Source organism: Oncorhynchus tshawytscha, unplaced genomic scaffold (assembly GCF_018296145.1).
Source record: "Oncorhynchus tshawytscha isolate Ot180627B unplaced genomic scaffold, Otsh_v2.0 Un_scaffold_4246_pilon_pilon, whole genome shotgun sequence".
In the NCBI taxonomy this organism is placed as follows: domain Eukaryota; kingdom Metazoa; phylum Chordata; class Actinopteri; order Salmoniformes; family Salmonidae; genus Oncorhynchus; species Oncorhynchus tshawytscha.
This window is the reverse complement of record NW_024609831.1, coordinates 1,593,590-1,620,980: the sequence shown is the minus strand read 5'-3', so window position 1 is coordinate 1,620,980 and position 27,391 is coordinate 1,593,590. Positions and strand designations below refer to the sequence as shown.

At 49.3% G+C, this 27,391-nt stretch overlaps 1 protein-coding gene across 1 annotated transcript in view; it reads left to right on the top strand.

The window, feature by feature from the left end:
* Positions 1-27,391, top strand: part of LOC112237477 (BCL-6 corepressor-like) — a 103,137-nt gene that overhangs the window by 39,233 nt on the left and 36,513 nt on the right. Inside the window, 4 exon segments of the mRNA XM_042319483.1 lie at positions 5,818-6,231; positions 8,433-8,735; positions 13,379-13,878; positions 17,925-18,203. Of these exon segments, the coding sequence (XP_042175417.1) occupies positions 5,818-6,231; positions 8,433-8,735; positions 13,379-13,878; positions 17,925-18,203 (1,496 nt within the window).

The following is a 27,391-nucleotide window of genomic DNA, read 5'->3' as shown; positions in this document are numbered from 1 at the left end:
AGCTGTTATGACATAGTGCAGGTCATATAGCTGTTATGGCATAGTGCAGGTCATATAGCTGTTATGGCATAGTGCAGGTCATATAGCTGTTATGGCATAGTGCAGGGCATATAGCTGTTATGGCATAGTGCAGGGCATATAGCTGTTATGACAGTGCAAAGCATATAGCTGTTATGACATAGTGCAGGTCATATAGCTGTTATGGCATAGTGCACAGCATATAGCTGTTATGACATAGTGCAGGTCATATAGCTGTTATGACATAGTGCAGGTCATATAGCTGTTATGACATAGTGCAGGTCATATAGCTGTTATGACATAGTGCAGCCCATATAGCTGTTATGGCATAGTGCAGGTCATATAGCTGTTATGGCATAGTGCAGGGCATATAGCTGTTATGGCATAGTGCAGGTCATATAGCTGTTATGACATAGTGCAGGTCATATAGCTGTTGTGGCATAGTGCAGGTCATATAGCTGTTATGGCATAGTGCAGGTCATATAGCTGTTATGACATAGTGCAGGTCATATAGCTGTTATGGCATAGTGCAGGTCATATAGCTGTTATGGCATAGTGCAGGTCATATAGTTGTTATGACATAGTGCAGGGCATATAGTTGTTATGACATAGTGCAGGTCATATAGTTGTTATGACATAGTGCAGGTCATATAGTTGTTATGACATAGTGCAGGGCATATAGTTGTTATGACATAGTGCAGGGCATATAGTTGTTATGACATAGTGCAGGTCATATAGTTGTTATGACATAGTGCAGGGCATATAGCTGTTATGGCATAGTGCAGGGCATATAGATGTTATGGCATAGTGCAGGGCATATAGATGTTATGGCATATTGCAGGGCATATAGATGTTATGGCATAGTGCACAGCATATAGCTGTTATGGCATAGTGCACAGCATATAGCTGTTATGGCATAGTGCAGGTCATATAGATGTTATGGCATAGTGCAGGTCATATAGCTGTTATGACATAGTGCAGGGCATATAGCTGTTATGACAGTGCAGGCATATAGCTGTTATGACATATTGCAGGTCATATAGCTGTTATGGCATAGTGCAGGCATATAGCTGTTATGACATAGTGCAGGTCATATAGCTGTTATGACATAGTGCAGGTCATATAGCTGTTATGACATAGTGCAGGTCATATAGCTGTTATGACATAGTGCAGCCCATATAGCTGTTATGGCATAGTGCAGGTCATATAGCTGTTATGGCATAGTGCAGGTCATATAGCTGTTATGACATAGTGCAGGTCATATAGCTGTTATGGCATAGTGCAGGTCATATAGCTGTTATGGCATAGTGCAGGTCATATAGCTGTTATGACATAGTGCAGGTCATATAGCTGTTATGACATAGTGCAGGGCATATAGCTGTTATGGCATAGTGCAGGTCATAAAGCTGTTATGACATAGTGCAGGTCATATAGCTGTTATGGCATAGTGCAGGTCATATAGCTGTTATGGCATAGTGCAGGGCATATAGCTGTTATGGCATAGTGCAGGGCATATAGCTGTTATGGCATAGTGCAGGTCATATAGCTGTTATGGCATAGTGCAGGTCATATAGCTGTTATGGCATAGTGCAGGGCATATAGCTGTTATGGCATAGTGCAGGTCATATAGCTGTTATGACATAGTGCAGGTCATATAGCTGTTGTGGCATAGTGCAGGTCATATAGCTGTTATGGCATAGTGCAGGTCATATAGCTGTTATGACATAGTGCAGGTCATATAGCTGTTATGGCATAGTGCAGGTCATATAGCTGTTATGGCATAGTGCAGGTCATATAGCTGTTATGGCATAGTGCAGGGCATATAGCTGTTATGACATAGTGCAGGGCATATAGCTGTTATGACATAGTGCAGGGCATATAGCTGTTATGGCATAGTGCAGGTCATATAGCTGTTATGGCATAGTGCAGGTCATATAGCTGTTATGGCATAGTGCAGGTCATATAGCTGTTATGGCATAGTGCAGGTCATATAGCTGTTATGGCATAGTGCAGGTCATATAGCTGTTATGACATAGTGCAGGTCATATAGCTGTTATGGCATAGTGCAGGTCATATAGCTGTTATGGCATAGTGCAGGTCATATAGCTGTTATGGCATAGTGCAGGTCATATAGCTGTTATGGCATAGTGCAGGTCATATAGCTGTTATGGCATAGTGCAGGGCATATAGCTGTTATGACATAGTGCAGGGCATATAGCTGTTATGGCATAGTGCAGGGCATATAGCTGTTATGGCATAGTGCAGGGCATATAGCTGTTATGGCATAGTGCAGGGCATATAGCTGTTATGGCATAGTGCAGGTCATATAGCTGTTATGGCATAGTGCAGGTCATATAGCTGTTATGGCATAGTGCAGGTCATATAGCTGTTATGGCATAGTGCAGGTCATATAGCTGTTATGGCATAGTGCAGGTCATATAGCTGTTATGGCATAGTGCAGGTCATATAGCTGTTATGGCATAGTGCAGGGCATATAGCTGTTATGGCATAGTGCAGGTCATATAGCTGTTATGGCATAGTGCAGGGCATATAGCTGTTATGGCATAGTGCAGGGCATATAGCTGTTATGGCATAGTGCAGGGCATATAGCTGTTATGGCATAGTGCAGGGCATATAGCTGTTATGGCATAGTGCAGGGCATATAGCTGTTATGGCATAGTGCAGGGCATATAGCTGTTATGGCATAGTGCAGGTCATATAGCTGTTATGGCATAGTGCAGGGCATATAGCTGTTATGGCATAGTGCAGGGCATATAGCTGTTATGGCATAGTGCAGGGCATATAGCTGTTATGGCATAGTGCAGGTCATATAGCTGTTATGGCATAGTGCAGGTTATGCATATAGCTGTTATGGCATAGTGCAGGGCATATAGCTGTTATGGCATAGTGCAGGTCATATAGCTGTTATGGCATAGTGCAGGTCATATAGCTGTTATGACATAGTGCAGGTCATATAGCTGTTATGGCATAGTGCAGGGCATATAGCTGTTATGGCATAGTGCAGGTCATATAGCTCTTATGGCATAGTGCAGGTCATATAGCTGTTATGACATAGTGCAGGTCATATAGCTGTTATGGCATAGTGCAGGTCATATAGCTGTTATGACATAGTGCACGTCATATAGCTGTTATGGCATAGTGCAGGTCATATAGCTGTTTTGGGTGAACTTCCTCTCTGGATGTTTTGGAAACCAGTGGACATCGCACGCAGTGGCACACGTTGCCATGGTGAACCCCCCTTTGGTGGCGTGTTGCCATGGCGCAGACGCTGTCATTATGGGGTGCGCGCCGTCCCGAGCGGAGTGGCATGAGTCATATGATGCTGTTTGCCAGATGGAGAGATATTTGGGGCGCTGGCAGGACAGGACCTGGGGGGATGGGTGTGTGTCCCAGAGCAGGGCCAGTACAAGGGCAGCCCTGTGAGGCAGCACAGCATGTAGCCAGGGTCTGTGCTACAGCCAGAGAAAGAGAGAGAGAGAAAGCGAGTGGAAAGATAGAACGGGAAAAAGAAAGAGCAGGCGATGGAGAGCAGACACCCCCACCAGCTGCCTTTGATCCAAGCGGCTGCTTTAGAGCCTGGAGACATTCTCAAGGAGCCTTTTACAGCCCCGGACATGCAGAGGAGGGATTGAGGTCTGGAAAAGTGAGAGAGGACAGAGAGAAGGGGAGAGAGGGCAGAGAGAAGGGGAGAGAGGGCAGAGAGAAGGGGAGAGAGGGCAGAGAGGACAGAGAGAAGGAGAGAGAGGACAGAGGGAAAGAGAGAGGGCAGAGAGAAGTCGAGAGAGGACCGAGGGAAAGGGAGAGGGGAGAAAGGACAGAGAGAAGGGCAGAGAGGACAGAGGGAAAGAGAGAGGGCAGAGAGAAGGGGAGAGAGGACAGAAGGAAAGAGAGATGGCAGAGAGAAGGGGAGAGAGGACAGAGGGAAAGAGAGAGGGCAGAGAGAAGGGGAGAGAGAGCGCTGAAAGCAGCAGTGGGTGGGAATAGGGGGCAGAGCTGGAAGCCAGCCCGAGCTGATGTTTGAAGCTAATTTGAGCCCAGGGAGTCGGAAAGACCCAGTCGCTCGCTCTCTCTCTCTCTCGCTGCCTCTCTCGCTCTCGCTGCCTCTCTCTCTCCCTCGCTGCCTCTCTCTCTCTCTCTCTGCCTCTCTCTCTCTGCCTCTCTCTCTCACTGCCATTCTCTCTCTCTCTCGCTGCCTCTCTCTCTCGCTGCCTCTCTCTCTCTCGCTGCCTCTCTCTCTGCCTCTCTCTCTCTCTCTCTCTCTCTGCCATTCTCCTCTCTCTCTCGCTGCCTCTCTCTCTCGCTGCCTCTCTCTCTCTCTCTCTCGCTGCCTCTCCTCTCTCTCTCTCTCTCTGCCTCTCTCTCTCTCGCTGCCTCTCTCTCTCTCTCTCTCTCTCGCTCTCTCTCTCTCTCTCTCTCTCGCTGCCTCTCTCTCTCTCGCTGCCTCTGCCTCTCTCTCTCTCTCTCTCTCTCTGCCTCTCTCACTCTGCCTCTCTCTCTCTGCCTCTCTCTCTCTTTGCCTCTCTCTCTCTCTGCCTCTCTCTCTCTCTCGCTGCCTCTCTCTCTCTCGCTGCCTCTCTCTCTCTCTCTCTCTCGCTGCCTCTCTCTCTCCTCTCTCTCTCGCTGCCTCTCTCTCTCTCGCTGCCTCTCTCTCTCTCTCGCTGCCTCTCTCTCTCTCTCTCGCTGCCTCTCTCTCTCTCTCTCTGCTGCCTCTCTCTCTCTCTCTCTCTCGCTGCCTCTCTCTCTCTCTCTCGCTGCCTCTCTCTCTCTCTCTCTCGCTGCCTCTCTCTCTCTCGCTGCCTCCTCTCTCTCTCTCTCTCTCTCGCTGCCTCTCTCTCGCTGCCTCGTCTCTCTCTCGCTGCCTCTCTCTCTCGCTGCCTCTCTCTCTGCCGCTCTCTCTCTCTCTCTGCCTCGCTCTCTCTCTCTTTCGCTGCCTCTCTCTCTCTCTCTCTCTCCTGCCTCTCTCTCTCGCTGCCTCTCTCTCTCTCTCTCGCTGCCTCTCTCTCTCTCTCTCTCTCTCGCTGCCTCTCTCTCTCTCTGCCTCTCTCTCTGCTGCCTCTCTGCCTCTCTCTCTCTCTGCCTCTCTCTCTCCTCTCTCTCTCTCTCTGCTCTCCTCTCTTGCTGCCTCTGTGTGTGGGAAGAGCATGGTGGGCCTCTGCCAAACATAGTGGTGGCTTCTGCCTCTCTCTCTCTGCCTCTCTCTCTGCCTCTCTCTCTCTCTGCTCTCTCTCTCTCTCTCTCTGCCTCTCTCTCTCTCTCTCTCGCTGCCTCTCTTGCTGCCTCTGTGTGTGGGAAGAGCATGGTGGGCCTCTGCCAAACATAGGGGTGGCTTCTGCCTCTCTCTCTCTGCCTCTCTCTCTGCCTCTCTCTCTCTCTCTGCTCTCTCTCTCGCTCTCTCTTGCTGCCTCTGTGTGTGGGAAGAGCATGCCTCTCTTGCTGCCTCTGTGTGTGGGAAGAGCATGGTGGGCCTCTGCCAAACATAGGGTGGCTTCTGCCTCTCTCTCTGCTGCCTCTCTCTCTCTCGCTGCCTCTCTCTCTCTCGCTGCCTCTCTTGCTGCCTCTGTGTGTGGGAAGAGCATGGTGGGCCTCAGCCAAACATAGGGGTGGTTGCTGGGCTGGTTAGTGGCTGCTGTTTGTGTGGGGAGTATTTTCTACCTCGTCTTGAGACTGGACCAGCAGTCATCATTTTAAATTGATTTAGTTTGATGAGAGTGCTGTGGTTTCTCCAGTGCTGCTCAGTGTATTTGATTATCCCCCTTCTGTGTGTGTGTGTGTGTGCAGGTGTGCAGCTGACGTGCCCCAACAACAGAGTGCCTGTTCTCCAGCGATGCCCACACACTGAGGGCCTCCCACCCAGAGAGAGGGAGCAGGCTGGCCCCGACCTGGAGGAGAGGAAGAGGGGGATGATGCTGGAGAAAGAGGAGAGGGTGTTTGTGCTCCCACGGGAGCGGTCTGCCAGCCTGCCCACGGCCCCAGTGGAAAGGCTGGCCCAGAAGGATGCCAACCCTGGCATCATGCCCACCATGCCAGCCTCCATGCCCACCGCGGTGCCTGGCAGGAAACACGCATATGCCCTGGAACCGTGCCAGCCGCTCCAGGCCGACAGCCAGGGGAAAGAGCGGGAGGAAAATGAGAGAGAAGAGGAGAAGGAGGAGACGATGGATGTTCCATGCAAAAGAGCCAGGCTAACCAACGGTAAGGGCCCTCGTCATGGATCTACACTGCTCAAAAAAATAAAGGGAACACTTAAACAACACAATGTAACTCCAAGTCAATCACACTTCTGTGAAATCAAACTGTCCATTTAGGAAGCAACACTGATTGACAATACATGTCACATGCTGTTGTGCAAATGGAATAGACAACATGTGGAAATTATGGGCAATTAGCAAGACACCCCCAATAAAGGAGTAGTTCTGCAGGTGGTGACCACAGACCACTTCTCAGTTCCTATGCTTCCTGGCTGATGTTTTGGTCACTTTTGAATGCTGGCGGTGCTTTCACTCTAGTGGTATCATGAGACGGAGTCTACAACCCACACAAGTGGCTCAGGTATTGCAGCTCATCCAGGATGGAACATCAATGCGAGCTGTGGCAAGAAGGTTTGCTGTGTCTGTCAGCGTAGTGTCCAGAGCATGGAGGAGCTACCAGGAGACAGGCCAGTACATCAGGAGACGTGGAGGAGGCCGTAGGAGGGCAACAACCCAGCAGCAGGACCGCTACCTCCGCCTTTGTGCAAGGAGGAGCACTGCCAGAGCCCTGCAAAATGACCTCCAGCAGGCCACAAATGTGCATGTGTCTGCTCAAACGGTCAGAAACAGACTCCATGAGGGTGGTATGACGGCCCGAAGTCCACAGGTGGGGGTTGTGCTTACAGCCCAACACCGTGCGGGACGTTTGGCATTTGCCAGGGAACACTAAGATTGGCAAATTCGCCACTGGCACCCTGTGCTCTTGAAAGATGAAAGCAGGTTCACACTGAGCACATGTGACAGACGTGACAGAGTCTGGAGATGCCGTGGAGAACGTTCTGCTGCCTGCAACATCCTCCAGCATGACCGGTGTGGCGGTGGGTCAGTCATGGTGTGGGGTGGTATTTCTTTGGGGGGCCGCACAGCCCTCCATGTGCTCGCCAGAGGTAGCCTGACTGCCATTAGGTACCGGGATGAGATCCTCAGACCCCTTGTGAGACCATATGCTGGTGCGGTTGGCCCTGGGTTCCTCCTAATGCAAGACAATGCTAGACCTCATGTGGCTGGAGTGTGTCAGCAGTTCCTGCAAGAGGAAGGCATTGATGCTATGGACTGGCCCGCCCGTTCCCCAGACCTGAATCCAATTGAGCACATCTGGGACATCATGTCTCGCTCCATCCACCAACGCCACAGACTGTCCAGGAGTTGGCGGATGCTTTAGTCCAGGTCTTTAGTCCAGTGCCACCTCATCAGGAGCATGCCCAGGCATTGTAGGGAGGTCATACAGGCACGTGGAGGCCACACACACTACTGAGCCTCATTTTGACTTGTTTTAAGGACATTACATTAAAGTTGGATCAGCCTGTAGTGTGGTTTTCCACTTTAATTTTGAGTGTGATTCCAAATCCAGACCTCCATGGGTTGATAAATTTGATTTCCATTGATAATTTTTGTGTGATTTTGTTGTCAGCACATTCAACTATGTAAAGAAAAAAGTATTTAATAAGAATATTTCATTCATTCAGATCTAGGATGTGTTATTTTAGTGTTCCCTTTATTTTTTTGAGCAGTGTATTTACCTCTCCATTATTCTTCCCTTCCTCTTTCTCTCCCTCCTTCCTCATCCCTCGCTCAGTGACAAGAGAATCCCCCCATCCTGTCTGTCATCACTCTCTCCCCAGCCTGGATTCATCTGCTTTCATGTGGCTGGGCTCTCTCACTCCTTCTCTCCCTCTCTCCCTCTGTCGTTCTCTTCTGTGGTGGTGTCTTTCTCAGTCTTTTCATGTAGTGTGATGTGTGTTCAGTTGCCTACACGAAACCAAACACACACACACTCAGCTGTGATTCGTCAAGGGGCTCTGCGGTGTCGTGCTTCACAAACAGACCAGTTTGGTTTCAACCCAAAATAACATTCTGAGAATCGCTACTTTATTTAAAACTCTGTGGAATTGCTCCCATTTGTTGTTAACAGGGGGTTGGAGGTGAGCTCTTTCACAACAGCACAGCTTTTCATTTAAAAACAAATGTTTAACTTCTTTTATTAGCTGAGCTTCCAATGCAACTAAATTCATTAGATTCAAGCGCATTTCGTTACAATTCGTGCCTCTTTATTTGGAAAGGATCAACTGGATTTTTCCACCCAAATGTAATGACTGACTTGGTTTCCCAAACGTTGATTTAACCTCTGGTCGTCCATCTCCCCAGGCCCCACTGAGCCCGTCCCAGAGGAACTAAAGAACCTCAAGGTGTGTATCGAGCTGACCGGCCTCCGACTCAGCAAGCCCCGCCTCGCCCAGGAGCTCAGCCAATGGCAGGCCGCCACCCAGAGGTCGACAGAGGTCAACGGAAGCATGGCCAGGACGACGATCCTGCCCAACGGGTGCCCCGAGGTTGGCGTCACAGACAGGAAGGTTGCCTCACAGGAAGACCGGAGCCTGAAACGCAGGTCAGAGGTCAACGGCCACGCCTGGTGCCATGAAACGTTTGGTCACGGCGACATCGAGAGAGGTGCTTATTTTGGGTCTTCTAGAGTTTGGGTTTTCGTATAATATTCATCCATCCAACCATCCTTTCTGGCAGATGTTGACAACAGTTTTCAGTTGAGTCACGGAGGCATTGAGCTGTGTGGATGTGGAATGCATGATAATCATGTTCTTTACAACTGTCCATAAAGAACAATAACTCCACCTTTTATTGACTCAACATCAATAAAAGCCACTCCAGCGCTGTAGCGTTGAGTCACTCACTGCATTCAGCACCATGAATGTATTTCACTGCACATTTCACTGGACCTATTTTATTAGTTAAACATTTTGGGGACGAGCTTTGCTCCCATCTTCCACCTTTTTCACTGTAGGCTACGGGCGTGTTGCCTTGGCTAAATGACCTTGAAGATTGGCCTGTCGCCAGCTAGCTAGCGTAGTCTACGTCTTGTATGTTCCCTTCGGGGGTACAGAGGGAACAGAGGTCAGGGGAGTGGGCTGAGCAGTGAACGTGAAACACCAGGTGTTGGTGTGGTAACGAAGGCAGTAGGCAGCCGTTTTGGGGATATGTTAGTGGTTGTCTGGGTGACAGACGGCTTGTACCTCTCTCCTTCTCTCTCTTGCTCTCTCTCACACAACGTTCTCTCTCCCACTACCTCTCTCTGGCACTTAAACGATATCGCCGTGGCAACTCGTGCCTGGGCATAATGAGGCGTGAGATTCCACCGTTAATAACACTGGTAGTTCAACCAGTAGTTCTCTCTCTCTGCTTTTTCCTGGGGTTTTTTCTCTCCGCCAGCCATTGTATTTTTTCCCCCTCTGTCTCTCACTTTCTCATCTCAGCGTCTCCAATTTAGCATCTCTGATTTATTTCTGCTAGTCACCTGTTCATTCCTTCTCTCGCCTCTCTCTTTCTCCTATCTCTCTCCTTGATATCATATCTTCCTTCCTTGTCTTCAGTAAAGAGTCTAACTGTGTGAGCACTCACGGCTCCTCTGACGTATGGAACATGCAGAGGTGTGTGTCAGTCCAACTGCTCTTCTCTGAATTGCTTTTCAGCCGTGTTGCATTCTAATGGTTGTTTAACGAACCTACAAGCAAACACACACACACACACACACACACACACACTCAACGGTCCACAAATAGATATCCGCTTTGCATCAGACACACACACTCCTTCGCATCCCCTGTGCTACACACACCCCTCAGTCAGACACACACACATTCTCTGTGTAAGTGACTAGACACTACACACACACACACCCCACCCTTTGCATTAGTCTCGTTTGTCAGGGCGTTTAGAGGTGTGTTCAAAGCTCCTCCACGTTGTCCCAGGGTTTGTCAGGGCGTTTAGAGGTGTGTTCAAAGCTCCTCCACGTTGTCCCAGGGTTTGTCAGGGTGTTAAGAGGTGTGTTCAAAGCTCCTCCACGTTGTCCCAGGGTTTGTCAGGGTGTTTAGAGGTGTGTTCAAAGCTCCTCCACGTTGTGCCAGGGTTTGTCAGGGCGTTTAGAGGTGTGTTCAAAGCTCCTCCACGTTGTCCCAGGGTTTGTCAGGGCGTTTAGAGGTGTGTTCAAAGCTTCTCCACGTTGTCCCAGGGTTTGTCAGGGCGTTTAGAGGTGTGTTCAAGGCTCCTCCACGTTGTCCCAGGGTTTGTCAGGGTACGTTGACTCATTTGAAGATGTGCAGCTCCACCCCAGGCAGATAAGAGCCCTGTTAAACCTTGAGTGGTGTAAAAGGGGTTGAATAGGATGAGGGGTGACATGATGTTTAAAGTGGGTCCTCTAAGCCCTGGAGGAAACACAACAGTACAGGGTATTAATTACACCTTATTGGAGAAGGGAAGCGGTTTACACACCACACATGCTTTAGTGGGCGACACCTCTCTGGGGACTGTTCCCTGTGCTGGGGGGAGGGAGGGGGGGTCAGAGGTAGCTAGGGGATAATAGGCATCATCCTGCATACTGCGAGACAGGTTGACACACATGCACACACACATACACACACACACACACACTAAACAATAGGAATTGTTTAGTGGTAAGCAGAACATGTGCCTATTGTTGTCATGGTACCCAGTCTCTCCATAGAGTTCTTGAGAGATGCACACAATATAGAATGTGTCATTTTTTCCTCACACCATTTAGCCCCTCCTCTATTTAGCCCCTCCTCCATTTACTCGGAAAGAGCTGTGGTGTGTGACCAGGTAAGTGTGAGAACGAGTGCGTGTGTGTGGTGGATTGGCCTCTCCCCTCTGGATATCCTCAGAGGAGGAGAGAGGAGGAGGAGGAAGGCCATTTGCAGCGAGCCTCCCGCCCAGCACGATAAATCATTTACCAGATGGACGAGTTAAACCTCCCCACTGGCACTCTGAAACCGCCTCTCTGTCTCTTCACCACGTGTGTGTGCGTGCAAATGAGTGTGTGTATCGCTGTGTATTGCAGCTGCACCCAGTCTGTCATTTCGTATGTTTCATGTCGCTGTTGGTGCACGCAATGGAAAACAGCTGACACACACCCTCCTCTCGCTTCAGCTCATTCCCTTGTGTTTTCTCTCGCTCTCACTCTCCTGCACTCCCTCTCGCTCTCTTTGTTCTGCTCGTTCTCCCCCGCTCGCTCGCTCTCTCTCTCTCGCGCTCTTTGTCTCGCAGGCTTGCTGCCCTTTTGCAATCACTCTCCATCTCTTGCCCACCCAATCTCTCACCTCTCTCTCTCTCTCTCTCACCTCTCTGTTTTCCCTCTCTGTCTGTCATATTTCATATATCCCTCCTGTATCCCATAACCCCCTCCTCTAGATCCGAATCCCCAGATCCACGGATGTCTTCGTGAGAACGTCACTCTCGCATTCAGTCCCAGCCCTCTGTCTCATCACGTTCTCTAGGCCCAGCCCTCTGTCTCATCACGTTCTCTAGTCCCAGCCCTCTGTCTCATCACGTCTTCCCAGCCCTCTGTCTCACGTTCTCTAGGCCCAGCCCTCTGTCTCATCAGTCCCAGCCCTCTGTCTCATAGTTCTCTAGCCCAGCCCTCTGTCTCATCACGTTCTCTAGTCCCAGCCCTCTGTCTCATCACGTTCTCTAGGCCCAGCCCTCTGTCTCATCACGTTCTCTAGGCCCAGCCCTCTGTCTCATCACGTTCTCCCAGCCCTAGGCCCAGCCCTCTGTCTCATCACGTTCTCTCTAGGCCCAGCCCTCTGTCTCATCACCCAGCCCTCTGTCTCATCAGGCCCTCCAGGCCCAGCCCTCTGTCTCATCACGGTCTCTAGTCCCAGCCCTCTGTCTCATCACGGTCTCTAGTCCCAGCCCTCTGTCTCATCACGGTCTCTAGTCCCAGCCCTCTGTCTCATCACGTTCTCTAGTCCCAGCCCTCTGTCTCATCACGTTCTCTAGTCCCAGCCCTCTGTCTCATCACGGTCTCTAGTCCCAGCCCTCTGTCTCATCACGTTCTCTAGTCCCAGCCCTCTGTCTCATCACGGTCTCTAGTCCCAGCCCTCTGTCTCATCACGGTCTCTAGTCCCAGCCCTCTGTCTCATCACGGTCTCTAGTCCCAGCCCTCTGTCTCATCACGGTCTCTAGTCCCAGCCCTCTGTCTCATCACGTTCTCTAGTCCCAGCCCTCTGTCTCATCACGTTCTCTAGTCCCAGCCCTCTGTCTCATCACGGTCTCTAGTCCCAGCCCTCTGTCTCATCACGTTCTCTAGTCCCAGCCCTCTGTCTCATCACGGTCTCTAGTCCCAGCCCTCTGTCTCATCACGTTCTCTAGTCCCAGCCCTCTGTCTCATCACGGTCTCTAGTCCCAGCCCTCTGTCTCATCACGTTCTCTAGTCCCAGCCCTCTGTCTTATCACGTTCTCTAGGCCCAGCCCTCTCATCACGTCTCAGGCCCAGCCCTCTGTCTCATCACGTTCTCTAGGCCCAGCCCTCTGTCTCATCACGTTCTCTAGGCCCAGCCCTCTGTCTCATCACGTTCTCTAGGCCCAGCCCTCTGTCTCATCACGTTCTCTAGGCCCAGCCCTCTGTCTCATCACGTTCTCTAGGCCCAGCCCTCTGTCTCATCACGTTCTCCAGGCCCAGCCCTCTGTCTCATCACGGTCTCTAGTCCCAGCCCTCTGTCTCATCACGGTCTCTAGTCCCAGCCCTCTGTCTCATCACGGTCTCTAGTCCCAGCCCTCTGTCTCATCACGTTCTCTAGTCCCAGCCCTCTGTCTCATCACGTCTCCCAGCCCTCTGTCTCATCACGTCCTAGTCCCAGCCCTCTGTCTCATCACGTTCTCTAGTCCCAGCCCTCTGTCTCAGTCCCAGCCCAGCCCTCTGTCTCATCACGGTCTCTAGTCCCAGCCCTCTGTCTCATCACGTTCTCTAACGAGACCTTGGAGAAAAGTACATGCTTGTTTTGTTTTCATCCTAGAAAAAAGAGACGCTTGGGAAAGAACAGACTTTTTTTCTGGTGTTGGCTGTTGCACATGGCCTTGAAACAAACAATAGTCCATTCTATCTTTATCAGGTCCACCAGGTGTATTGGTGCTGGGCTGGAACAAAAGCCTCCACTCCCAGTAGTGCCAGGGGATAAGTAGTATTTGTAGTGTAATTTAGCTGGTTGTATTTGCTCTGTGGGAGATGGTTCTGTTTGCCGGGACTTGATCAGCTAACCTCTCCCTTCCCTCCCTCTGTCTAGTGGTGCTGCCGTCTGTTCCTCTGACTCCAGCGCATCGGGACCGCCTCTACCGGACTCCGTCCACCACCCCTGTCAGAAAACCACCCCTGCAGACCACCACCCCTGCCCTCACCCCCTTTCACTCCCTGGCCCCTGCACACCCCCACATCACCCTCACCCCCAGCCCTCCACGGCTGTCAGACAAGAGACAGAGGCTAAAAGAACACCGCAGGACCAGCGCTTTGGGACTGGGACCCACCGGCCCTCACCCCGACCATGACCCTAACCCAACGGGGGACCTAGTGGCTCCCAGACTCCGTCGGCACGGCGACCAGGACAAGCCCAAGGGCAAGCGGCAGTGCAAGACTAAACACACCAGCCAGAGGGAGCGGGAGAGACTGGGGAATGAAGAACTGAGGGAAGAGAGGGAGAGAGAGAAGCTGGGGATTGAAGAACTGAGGGAAGAGAGGGAGAGAGAGAAGCTGGGGATTGAAGAACTGAGGGAAGAGAGGGAGAATAAGGTGAGTGGAACACACACACTCCTTTTCACGCTTTTGTGCACAGACTCTTGTAGAAACATTCTCTCTGTTTTTTTGTCATCCTCTCTCCCAGTGTGTGAGAGATCGAGTCCTCTGTGTTCCACTGTGTGTTCCCATTGGCTGAAATCCCCCCCTGGGCAGAGCTCCTTAAATATGCTTCAAATCACAACCATGTTGATTATTACAATTATAGAGCTTATTGGAGCTCACTGGGAAAGCTCAGAGGGAGATGTGCTTGGGGTCACTGCGAGTGTGTGTTTGTGTGTCGCTGCTGTGACCTCCCCCTGCTCTGAGCACAATCCGCCCCAGACTGGAAGAGGAGGGATGAAAGGAGTGAGGGAGTGAGGAAGGGAAAGAGGGTGGAGGGTGAGTGTGCTCTAGAGGTCTGGACTGTGTCACGGAAGCACATTCTCCACAAAACACAGCAACCCCAGGGAGCGGGAATGGGCCTCGGCTGGTGTGTCATGTCTGTGAGAGCCTTGTCTCTGGCTATGTAGATCACAATACTGAGTGTACTGCAGGAGGTGTGTGTGTGTGTGTGTGTGTGTGTGTGTGTGTGTGTGTGTGTGTGTGTGTGTGTGTGTGTGTGTGTGTGTGTGTGTGTGTGTGTGTGTGTGTGTGCTGGCGTGTCTGTCCGTCCAGCCCTGAGGAATTACCCAGCGCAGCAGCTACAGCACGGCACCTGCACAATCACACACACACACACACACACACACACACACACACACACACACACACACACAGCCCTCCTCCCGAGCCCCTGTGCTCCCTTTCCTCTCTTTCTCCTCCTCCTTCCGCCTGCTGCGGTATTCACACACACACCCAGAGATCTCTCCGGGGCAGACGCGGTGGCTGTATCCTGTTTGCCGTTCGCTGGCTCCTGGGAGCGCCGTCGCTGACAGACGTGTCCAAACACACACACACACACACACACACACACACACACACACACTGTGCAGATCTATATCATGAAAGCATCGTAACGTCTTTCATGTTACTTTTCTTTTAGAAGCGTCACATTCATTTAACGTGTCTTCAGAATGTGTCAAATCAGAATGCGGAGCCTAAATATGGAGGGGTTTTCAGATCCCATTTAAAATATAGCATTTTATCATCTCATACATGGATGTAATATTTACATAAAACGTTGTCACACTCAGGGTAACAATCTAGATGTAGCAATCATCAACTATGGCCAGGTCGCAGTTGCAAATGAGAACTTGTTCTCAACTAGCCTACCTGGTTAAATGAAGGTAAAATAAAATAAAATAAAATAACTGGATAACCAACCATCAACTATTGATACTAACTGGATAACCAACCATCAACTATTGATACTAACTGGATAACCAACCATCAACTATTGATATTAACTGGATGGCCAACCATCAACTATTGAAATTAACTGGATAACCAACCATCAACTATTGATATTAACTGGATAACCAACCATCAACTTGATATTAACTGGATAACCAACCATCAACTATTGATATTAACTGGATAACCAACCATCAACTATTGATATTAACTGGATAACCAACCATCAACTATTGATATTAACTGGATAACCAACCATCAACTATTGATATTAACTGGATAACCAACCATCAACTATTGATATTAACTGGTTAACCAACCATCAACTATTAATATTAACTGGATAACCAACCATCAACTATTGATATTAACTGGATGGCCAACCATCAACTATTGATACTAACTGGATAACCAACCATCAACTATTGATATTAACTGGATAACCAACCATCAACTATTGATACTAACTGGATAACCAACCATCAACTATTGATACTAACTGGATAACCAACCATCAACTATTGATACTAACTGGATAACCAACCATCAACTATTGATACTAACTGGATAACCAACCATCAACTATTGATATTAACTGGATGACCAACCATCAACTATTGATATTAACTGGATTGCCAACCATCAACTATTGATACTAACTGGATAACCAACCATCAACTATTGATATTAACTGGATAACCAACCATCAACTATTGATATTAACTGGATAACCAACCATCAACTATTGATATTAACTGGATGGCCAACCATCAACTATTGATATTAACTGGATAACCAACCAACTATTGATATTAACTGGATAACCAACCAACTATTGATATTAACTGGATAACCAACCATCAACTATTGATATTAACTGGATAACCAACCATCACCTATTGATACTAACTGGATAACCAACCATCAACTATTGATATTAACTGGATAACCAACCATCAACTATTGATATTAACTGGATAACCAACCATCAGGAATGTGTATTTGTAACTGCAGTGTAGAATTTGTAACTGCAGTGTTGAAGATTAATTAGTAGAATTTGTAGCTGCAGTGTTGTTGACGATAAATGAGTAGAATTTGTAACTGCAGTATTGTTGACGATAAATGAGTAGAATTTGTACCTGCAGTGTTGTTGAGGATATATGAGTAGAATTTGTAATTGCAGTGTTGTTGAGGATATATGAGTAGAATTTGTAACGGCAGTGTTGTTGAGGATATATGAGTAGAATTTGTAACTGCAGTGTTGTTGAGGATATATGAGTAGAATTTGTAACTGCAGTGTTGTTGAGGATATATGAGTAGAATTTGTAACTGCAGTGTTGTTGAGGATATATGAGTATAATTTGTAACTGCAGTGTTGTTGAGGATATATGAGTATAATTTGTAACTGTAGTGTTGAGGATATATGAGTATAATTTGTAATTGCAGTGTTGAGGATATATGAGTATAATTTGTAATTGCAGTGTTGAGGATATATGAGTATAATTTGTAATTGCAGTGTTGAGGATATATGAGTATAATTTGTAATTGCAGTGTTGAGGATATATGAGTATAATTTGTAACTGCAGTGTTGTTGATGATATATGAGTAGAATTTGTAACTGCAGTGTTGTTGATGATATATGAGTAGAATTTGTAACTGCAATGTTGTTGAGGATATATGAGTAGAATTTGTAATTGCAGTGTTGAGGATATATGAGTATAATTTGTAACTGCAGTGTTGTTGAGGATATATGAGTAGAATTTGTAACTGCAATGTTGTTGAGGATACATGAGTAGAATTTGTAATTGCAGTGTTGTTGAGGATATATGAGTAGAATTTGTAACTGCAGTGTTGTTGAGGATATATGAGTAGAATTTGTAACTGCAGTGTTGTTGAGGATATATGAGTAGAATTTGTAACTGCCTAAGTTACAACAGTGTTACAAAGGTAGCGTATGAGAAAATCAGCTTTTTGTTTGGAGCTTTACATTTTGGAGTAACAATTGGGTGCGCGTGTGTATCCTGGGGCATTTCTGGCAGTGGGCAGTCGAGTCACGCTCTCGCTCCCCCCCATCTCTCTGTGACAAGCCAGTGCTCATGGTTATAAATGACTTTGCGAGGCCTCGGCCAGGGCCCCTGGAGAAGCGCTGACATTTATTAGCCCCGCCACCGCGCAGCCAACACGTGTGTGTGTGTGTAGGGCCCACAGTGCACACACACACACACACACACACACAACCTGTGGTCGGGAATAATTAGCACTTCAACCTAGACTAGAGCAGCGACCCTAATCTCCATAGAGGGAGAGGAAGGAGTAGGGAAAAAGGAGGGAGAGAGAAGAAAGGAAGGGGAGGACGGCATAAAGGATAACCTCCGCAGAGAGGGTGAGGACGGAGGGGGAGGGATGGAAGAGAGCAGCTCAGACTGTAAAAATAGAGGGAAGGGGAGTCTGAAAGACGGACAGCGCTCTGATAACCTCAGTATCGTGTTCCTCTTTCAGACTCTCTCTCCTCCTCTCTTCTGTTGTTCCCTCACCACAGCCATGTGTAAGTATGGGACGAGCCTGTAGGGCAGCGTCTTGTCGAGCCACACACACACACACCCACTGGAGAGAGGATAGCGTTATCTCAGTATGTGTGTGTGGAAGCTTTCTGTGGAAGATCTGACTCTTACGTTCTCCCTCTCTCTCCCTCCCCCCATCACACACAGCAGGTCAAGGAAAAGCGATGCAGCGAGAAGCGGAGGAGGTCTTCATCCCTGTCGGATTACTCCCACTCCTCCCCCGCCGCCCCTCTCACCCTGCCCACCCAGCTCAGCCCTCTGCCCAGCCCTACAGAGACCCAGGACCGCACGCCAACCCCCTCCAACCCCCCGGTGCACACCTCTACCCCTGCCAGCCGACCCATGCCTCCCGAGGCCCGCAGGCTCATCGTCAACAAGAACGCAGGAGAGACCCTGCTCCAGAGGGCTTCCCGCCTAGGATACGAGGTAAGATGATTTGATAACATATGTGGAAGGGCTGTACAGGGTGCTAGTGTGTTTGAAGTTTGAAGGGCTGTACAGGGTGCTAGTGTGTTGGTTTGAAGGGCTGTACAGGGTGCTAGTGTGTTGGTTTGAAGGGCTGTACAGGGTGCTAGTGTGTTGGTTTGAAGGGCTGTACGGGGTGCTAGTGTGTTGGTTTGAAGGGCTGTACAGGGTGCTAGTGTGTTGGTTTGAAGGGCTGTACAGGGTGCTAGTGTGTTGGTTTGAAGGGCTGTACGGGGTGCTAGTGTGTTGGTTTGAATGGCTGTACGGGGTGCTAGTGTGTTGGTTTGAAGGGCTGTACGGGGTGCTAGTGGGGTTTGAAGGGCTGTAGTGTGTGTTGGTTTGAAGGGCTGTACGGGGTGCTAGTGTGTTGGTTTGAAGGGCTGTACGGGGTGCTAGTGTGTTGGTTTGAAGGGCTGTACGGGGTGCTAGTGTGTTGGTTTGAAGGGCTGTACGGGGTGCTAGTGTGTTGGTTTGAAGGGCTGTACGGGGTGCTAGTGTGTTGGTTTGAAGGGCTGTACGGGGTGCTAGTGTGTTGGTTTGAAGGGCTGTACGGGGTGCTAGTGTGTTGGTTTGAAGGGCTGTACGGGGTGCTAGTGTGTTGGTTTGAAGGGCTGTACGGGGTGCTAGTGTGTTGGTTTGAAGGGCTGTACGGGGTGCTAGTGTGTTGGTTTGAAGGGCTGTACGGGGTGCTAGTGTGTTGGTTTGAAGGGCTGTATGGGGTGCTAGTGTGTTGGTTTGAAGGGCTGTACGGGGTGCTAGTGTGTTGGTTTGAAGGGCTGTACGGGGTGCTAGTGTGTTGGTTTGAAGGGCTGTACGGGGTGCTAGTGTGTTGGTTTGAAGGGCTGTACGGGGTGCTAGTGTGTTGGTTTGAAGGGCTGTACGGGGTGCTAGTTGGTTGGTTGGAAGGGCTGTACAGGGTGCTAGTTGTTGGTTTGAAGGGCTGTACAGGGTGCTACTGTGTTGGTTTGAAGGGCTGTACAGGGTGCTAGTGTGTTGGTTTGAAGGGCTGTACGGGGTGCTAGTGTGTTGGTTCGAAGGGCTGTACGGGGTGCTAGTGTGTTGGTTCGAAGGGCTGTACAGGGTGCTAGTGTGTTGGTTTGAAGGGCTGTACAGGGTGCTAGTGTGTTGGTTTGAAGGGCTGTATGGGGTGCTAGTAGGTTGGTTTGTTCTTCTGTCTCTCTCTCCCTGGGTTGTTGTTGTTTATTCTCTCCATCTCGTTCAGTTTACGTCTGCTAGTTCTCTTTCTCCCTTCACTTGTCTAAGAGACGAGAGGCCATGTGAGAGCCCTCCACCAGGCACAGAGCTCAGAGCTGTCGCCTAGCTAGCTTACACACTGCTTTCCCTCTCTCTCTCTCTCTCACACACACACTGCTCTCCCACATACACTCACCCTGCTCTCTCACACACACACTTGCTGGAGTATGGCTCTGCTCTTTTCTCTCTCCAAATCTCCAGTAGCTCTTAACCCTTTCCTACCACATCCAACCCAGTTTCCCAAAACTATATTTTTAAAAAGTGCCCCTAAAAAAACACAATTTGGATAAAAATTCCTCTTCTCACTTTCCTGGTCTAAACCCTGGGAATATTAGGAATATTGGGATTAAGTCCGTCCATGACTAATTTGTCCCCCCAGATTAATGAGCCTGTGGATTAGTTCCAGCAGGGCTGCCTGAAAGGACTGGCACTGCTCGCAGGAAACCAACCATTAATGCTGTTTGGAACGCATGACTCGTCCTCTCGCTCCCTTCCTCCTCCCTTCATCCCCGTCTTCTTACTCTCCAATGCAAAACATGGTAGTTTTAAAGGAGAGTGCAGTAGAAAGACAACCTTTTGAGACACGGGGAGATGAGCTGGGGGTAGAGAGTAGAGCTCGAACGAGTAATCGGAATGGCCGATTAATTAGGGCCGATTTCATAACAATCGGAAATCTGTATTTTTGGGGCGCCAATTTGGCAATTTTTTTATTTTTTTTTACACCTTTATTTAATCTTTATTTAACTAGGCAAGTCAGTTAAGAACACATTCTTATTTTCAATGACGACCTAGGAATGGTGGGTTAACTGCCTCGTTCAGGGGCAGAACGACAGATTTTCACCTTGTCAGCTCGGGGGATCCAATCTTGCAACCTTACAGTTAACTAGTCTAACGCAATAACGACCTGCCTCTCTCTTGTTGCACTCCACAAGGAGACTAACTGCCTGTTACGCGAATGCAGTAAGCCAAGGTAAGTTGCTAGCTAGCATTAAACTTATCTTGTAAAAAAACAATAAATCATAATCACTAGTTAACTACACATAGTTGATGATATTACTAGATATTATCTAGCGTGTCCTGCGTTGCATATACTGTGACTAAGCATACAAGTATATAAGTATCTGACTGAGCGGTGATAGGCAGAAGCAGGTGTGTAAACATTCATTCAAGCAGCATTTTCGTGCATTTTGCCAGCAGCTCTTCATTGTGCGTCAAGCATTGCGCTGTTTATGACTTCAAGCCTATCAACTCCCGAGATGAGGCTGGTGTAACCGAAGTGAAATGGCTAGCTAGTTAGCGCGCGCTAATAGCATTTCAAACGTCACTCGCTCTGAGCCTTCTAATAGTTCCCTTGCTCATGGGTAACGCTGCTTCGAGGGTGGCTGTTGTCGTTGTGTTCCTGGTTCGAGCCCAGGGAGGAGCGAGGAGAGGGACGGAAGCTATACTGTTACACTGGCAATACTAAAGTGCCTATAAGAACATCCAATAGTCAAAGGTTAATGAAATACAAATGGTATAGAGGGAAATAGTCCTATAATTCCTATAATAACTACAACCTAAAACTTCTTACCTGGGAATATTGAAGACTCATGTTAAAAGGAACCACCAGCTTTCATATGTTCTCATGTTCTGTGCAAGGAACTGAAACGTTAGCTTTCTTACATAGCACATATTGCACTTTTACTTTCTTCTCCAACACTTTGTTTTTGCATTATTTAAACCAAATTGAACATGTTTCATTATTTACTTGAGGCTAAATTGATTTTATTGATGTATTATATTAAGTTAAAATAAGAGTTCATTCAGTATTGTTGTAATTGTCATTATTACAAATAAATCGGCCGATTAATCGGTATCGGATTTTTTGGTCCTCCAATCATCGTTATCGGCATCGGCGTTGAAAAATCATAATCGGTCGACCTCTAGTACAGAGAGTCTCAAACTGAATGTGGTGTTTACCTGAGGTGGACAGCAGGACAGATAGAGTTGGTGTTGGAGGGAATTGGTAGTGTGTTCTATGAAATGGGAAGATGAAACAGTTTGGAGGTGGGAGAAATGGTTTCCCTCTAGATCAAAGGTAGGGTTGGTTTTAGTAGACCAGCGTCTGTGGCCAGGGTTTTGAGTGTGTGTGTGTGTGTGCTCTTCGTAGTGTGTGCACTGGAGGCAGTGAGGCATGCGCTCCAGACGGAGCTCTTTGATTTATACAAGAGGAGAGGAGGAGGAGGGCAGATTTAATCCTGTAGCGTCCACTCTCCTCCTCCCTTCCCTTGTTCTTCTTCTCCTCCGCTAGCCCTGTCCGCCCCTGAGCCCTCTCTCCCTCCCTCGGTCCCCGCTCGGCGCCGCTAGCCCTGTCCGCCCCTGAGCCCTCTCTCCCTCCCTCGTTCCCCGCTCGGCGCCGCTAGACATGGCTGCTGTGTTTGAGCGTAAACCCAACGGCATCTTGTTTTTCTAGCCTTCAGGGTTTTTTCCTCCCCTCCCTCTGTCTCCCCTCCCTGGCTTCCTCTCTCTCTCCCTACTTCACTTCCTCCCTCCCACTCTCCCTGATTCCCTCCCTCCTTCACTTCCTCCCTCCCCTCCCTCTGTCTCTCTCTCCCTCGCTTCCTCTCTCTCTCCCTCCTTCACTTCCTCCCTCCCTCTCTCCCTGGCTCCCTCCCTCCTTCAGCGGGCCCCCGACAGGAAGCTTTTCTAACTGCCTGAGTGTGATAAGCCACAAGCAGCTCCCTGGGGCCGCACTCTCTCTCTCTCTCTCACGCACACAGCGAAGCACGGAACAGCAGACAGTGAGCACTGTAGAGAATGCAGAGCAAGAGAGAGAGGAAGGCTGTGAAATACGACAGGGCTGTGAGGCCGGGCCTTTCAATGCGCCGCTCCCTCCCTTCCTCTCCTCCTCCCCCTCCACTCCACACGCTGGGCTTGCCGCCTGCCTGCCTGCCTGCCTGCCTGCCTGCCTGCCTGCCTGCCTGCCTGCCTGCCTGCTTTCGTTTCACAGCCCCTCCAAAACAAGTTCCAGTCAGTGTGCAGAACTGGGAGGCTCCGTTGGATCGATCTCTCCCGCAATCTTCACACTTGTATCACTTAGCCTTAGGACTGCCTTTAATTACACACACTCACAGCACACACACGCACGCACTCACTCACAGCACACACATGCACGCACTCACTCACAGCACACACACGCACTCACTCACAGCACACTCACAGCGCACTCACACCACACGCATGCAAATTCACACTCGGATTTTGGCATATCACACCGGCAGCAGTGCAGAATCTCAATTCCGTGCGTGTGTGTGTGGGTGTGGGTGATGTATATATCTACAGTGAGTCTTGTATATTTGTGTGTGGTTTTGGAGTGCAGTGTTTGTGAGTGGAATGAGGATCTGTGGTGAGGCATGGCGTTGGTTTGTGCTTCTTACTGTGGTTGCAAGAGACTGTTGTTTTTATCTGCTTGAATGGTTGACTTTGGTCATGCAGCCATTTCCATAGTCTCTCTGATCACAGCATCTATTCATTATTATAACTGGGAGAGAGCAGCTATCAGTTCACCACTAATATTATTTAGATTTTATTCAGCTGTTTGACTTTGTCTAATTTATTCAGATGAATTGGGTGTATTTGTTAAATAGGGAATATCTAGATCATTTGTGACTTTGTTTGCCGTTAAAATAAGCGATAGGATCCACCATGTTGCTTGCTTCTGTCATGTAGGTGAGGTCAATGTTCATGGATGGAAGGATAGAAAGTGCATAGTACTGAGACTGGTCCTCCTGTCTTTGTGTTGTCACTCGCTTGTCACCGACCAGCTAGCAGCGCCATACAAACACACACTCAACACAGTGCGTCTCCACTCAACACACACACAGCCCTGCCGGCTGTCGCTCTTACATTTGAGTCATTTAGCAAACGCTTATCCAGAGTGACTTGCATACGTTTAATATAATATTTTTGTATTTTAATTTTACTGGTCCTCCGTGGGAATGGAACCCACAATGCTCTACCAACTGAGCTACACGGGGACCAGCCAAAAGCCCTTTGACATGCACACACACACTCACTTCCTGCATATTTCAGAATCCTTTAGTCTTTGCGATGCGTGTCGCGACACATAAGTGGTCTCTCTTTCTTTTTATTTCTCTCGCTCTCTCTCTCTCTTTCTTTCTCTCTTCACAATCCTGCCGTGCCGAGGCTGGGTTGTGGGATATGTTAATGAGGCTGGGTTGAAAATGAGTCAAGGCTTTGTCCTATACCTGCCAGAACTAATAACACACACCGGGATGGGCACACCTAATTGTACTCATTTGCATGCTTACGTGTCCGAAGTAACTGATTGTCCTCACACATGCTATCCATAAAAAACACTGGAGGTTTTACTTCCTCAAGAGTTCACACGAATGACCTTTAAAAACACACGTGCAGCACATTCAATACAGACACTCATAAAGGCTAACAAACACCTATAGCTCTGCCCTCTAAAAATGCATGCTCACGCCATCTCTTTCACCCGCTCGCTCTCTCTCTCTCACACACACACAGGCCCTTATGTGAGAGTGCTGTAGGGTGTTATCGCAGCTCGTATCCTCCTCTCTTGTCTGTCTGCCAGACCTCAGAGACAGAGCCATTCAGACACATCCCCAGTGCGGTGCGCACACACACACATCCTCTCCATATCCCCAGGCCCCCCACTGCTCTCTCGACACCCCCCCTCCCCCTCCTCTCTCGCCACCCTCCCCCTTCAACGCTGTACTCCCACTCACTGGCTGGATGAGTACATGAAAAAAGCCAGAGAAAGGAGAGGGAGAAAGGAGAGATCACGCCCGCTCAATTAAAAGCTCCACTTAGTGTGCCCCGGCCTTTTCACGCTCCCCTCTCCCCCTCTTTTTCCTCCTCTTCTCCCTGCTCCTCTGTTCTTTTCTCTCCATCGTAATACACTGTGTGGTCTCCTAGTCTTTGTCTGCTGGTGAATGCAGGGTAAAATTAGAACCAGCATCAGAGAGAGCTCTAAACCACGCTGTTGTTTTTCACTTCCTGATTATCTAAACGGCGCCGGCCTAGATGACGCTTAGGACACAGTGAAAAATGGAGAGTATGCCTGTGTAGCGTGTGTGTATGTCCGAGTGTGTGTGTGTGTCCCAGTCTGTCAAGTGTTAGTAGATGAGAAACAACACTTCTTTGTGAGACTTGTCTATCATTACTGTATGTGAGGGAGTTAGGTAGGTAGTGTGTGGTGTGGTTGTGTTCTCTAGGTGATAGAGTAGCTATAGGGTTAACAGTCTGCGTGGGGGGGGGGGTGAGCCGGAAGGCCATCCGCCCTGAGGAGGAAGAGATGAAAGCGGAACTATGAAGGGAGAGCGGGAGGTGGGTGTTTTACTGCGACGGGAAGGAAATCAACAACCCTGTGCTCTCCACTGTGCTCCTCTCCTCTGGCGGCCATTAAAGCTGTGCTTTATCATGTGTTTAATGCCCCGCTTAGCTCCACCGACCGACCAGCCGGCTGGAAAACAGACAGACCTCCACAGCTCACTACAGCCCGCTGTGCTTTTAATATGTGGAACTGTACCATGTACACGTTCATAGCAGAATTGGGCCTAGTAGCTACCACACCACAGTAGTAGACTAGTAGCTACCACACCACAGTAGTAGACTAGTAGCTACCACACCACAGTAGTAGACTAGTAGCTACCACACCACAGTAGTAGACTAGTAGCTACCACACCACAGTAGTAGATTAGTAGCTACCACACCACAGTAGTAGACTAGTAGCTACCACACCACAGTAGTAGACTAGTAGCTACCACACCACAGTAGTAGACTAGTAGCTACCACACCACAGTAGTAGACTAGTAGCTACCACACCACAGTAGTAGACTAGTAGCTACCACACAACAGTAGTAGACTAGTAGCTACCACACCACAGTAGTAGACTAGTAGCTACCACACCACAGTAGTAGACTAGTAGCTACCACACCACAGTAGTAGACTAGTAGCTACCACACCACAGTAGTAGACTAGTAGCTACCACACCACAGTAGTAGACTAGTAGCTACCACACCACAGTAGTAGACTAGTAGCTACCACACCACAGTAGTAGACTAGTAGCTACCACACCACCGTAGTAGACTAGTAGCTACCACACCACAGTAGTAGACTAGTAGCTACCACACCACAGTAGTAGACTAGTAACTACCACGGTAGTAGACTGGTGGCGGCTGCGCCACGGTAGTAGACTAGTAACTACCACGGTAGTAGACTGGTGGCGGCTGCGCCACGATAGTAGACTAGTAACTACCACGGTAGTAGACTGGTGGCGGCTGCGCCACGGTAGTAGACTAGTAACTACCACGGTAGTAGACTGGTGGCGGCTGCGCCACGGTAGTAGACTGGTAACTACCACGGTAGTAGACTGGTGGCGGCTGCGCCACGGTAGTAGACTGGTAACTACCATGGTAGTAGACTGGTGGCGGCTGTGCCACGGTTGTAGACTGGTAACTACCACGGTAGTAGACTGGTGGAGGCAACACCACGGTATTAGACTAGTAACGACCACGGTAGGAGACTAGTAACTACCACGGTAGTAGACTGGTGGCGGCTGCGCCACGGTAGTAGACTGGTAACTACCACGGTAGTAGACTGGTGGCGGCAGCACCACGGTAGTAGACTAGTAACTACCACGGTAGTAGACTGGTGGCAGCTGCTTCACGGTAGTAGACTGGTGGCGGCTGCGCCACGGTAGTAGACTGGTAACTACCACGGTAGTAGACTGGTGGCGGCTGCGCCACGGTAGTAGACTGGTAACTACCACGGTAGTAGACTGGTGGCGGCTGCGCCACGGTAGTAGACTGGTAACTACCACGGTAGTAGACTGGTGGCGGCAGCACCACGGTAGTAGACTAGTAACTACCACGGTAGTAGACTGGTGGCAGCTGCTTCACGGTAGTAGACTGGTGGCGGCTGCGCCACGGTAGTAGACTGGTAACTACCACGGTAGTAGACTGGTGGCGGCAGCACCACGGTAGTAGACTAGTAACTACCACGGTAGTAGACTGGTGGCAGCTGCTTCACGGTAGTAGACTGGTAACTACCACGGTAGTAGACTGGTGGCGGCAGCACCACGGTAGTAGACTAGTAACTACCACGGTAGTAGACTGGTGGCAGCTGCTTCACGGTAGTAGACTGGTAACTACCACGGTAGTAGACTGGTGGCGGCATCACCACGGTAGTAGACTAGTAACTACCACGGTAGTAGACTGGTGGCGGCATCACCACGGTAGTAGACTGGTAACTACCACGGTAGTAGACTGGTGGCGGCAGCACCACGGTAGTAGACTAGTAACTACCACGGTAGTAGACTGGTGGCAGCTGCTTCACGGTAGTAGACTGGTAACTACCACGGTAGTAGACTGGTGGCGGCAGCACCACAGTAGTAGACTAGTAACTACCACGGTAGTAGACTGGTGGCAGCTGCTTCACGGTAGTAGACTGGTAACTACCACGGTAGTAGACTGGTGGCGGCAGCACCACAGTAGTAGACTAGTAACTACCACGGTAGTAGACTGGTGGCAGCTGCTTCACGGTAGTAGACTGGTAACTACCACGGTAGTAGACTGGTGGCGGCATCACCACGGTAGTAGACTGGTGGCGGCAGCACCACGGTAGTAGACTGGTGGCGGCAGCGCCACGGTACGAGGCGGAGGACACCGTTTGCTTTCAGCGCTGAAGTGTTGGAGTTGAAGTAGTGTGTTTGAATGTAGAGGGACTGTATGTTTGAGCACTGTTGGTGAGCTGTTTTTTGGAGAAGAGTCCATTTAAGAAGAGTGGGGGCTGCTGGTCGTTTGAACACTGTGTACTGTGTTATGGTCTATTTTGTTGTCCACCAGGCATGCCAACCGCAATGCCAA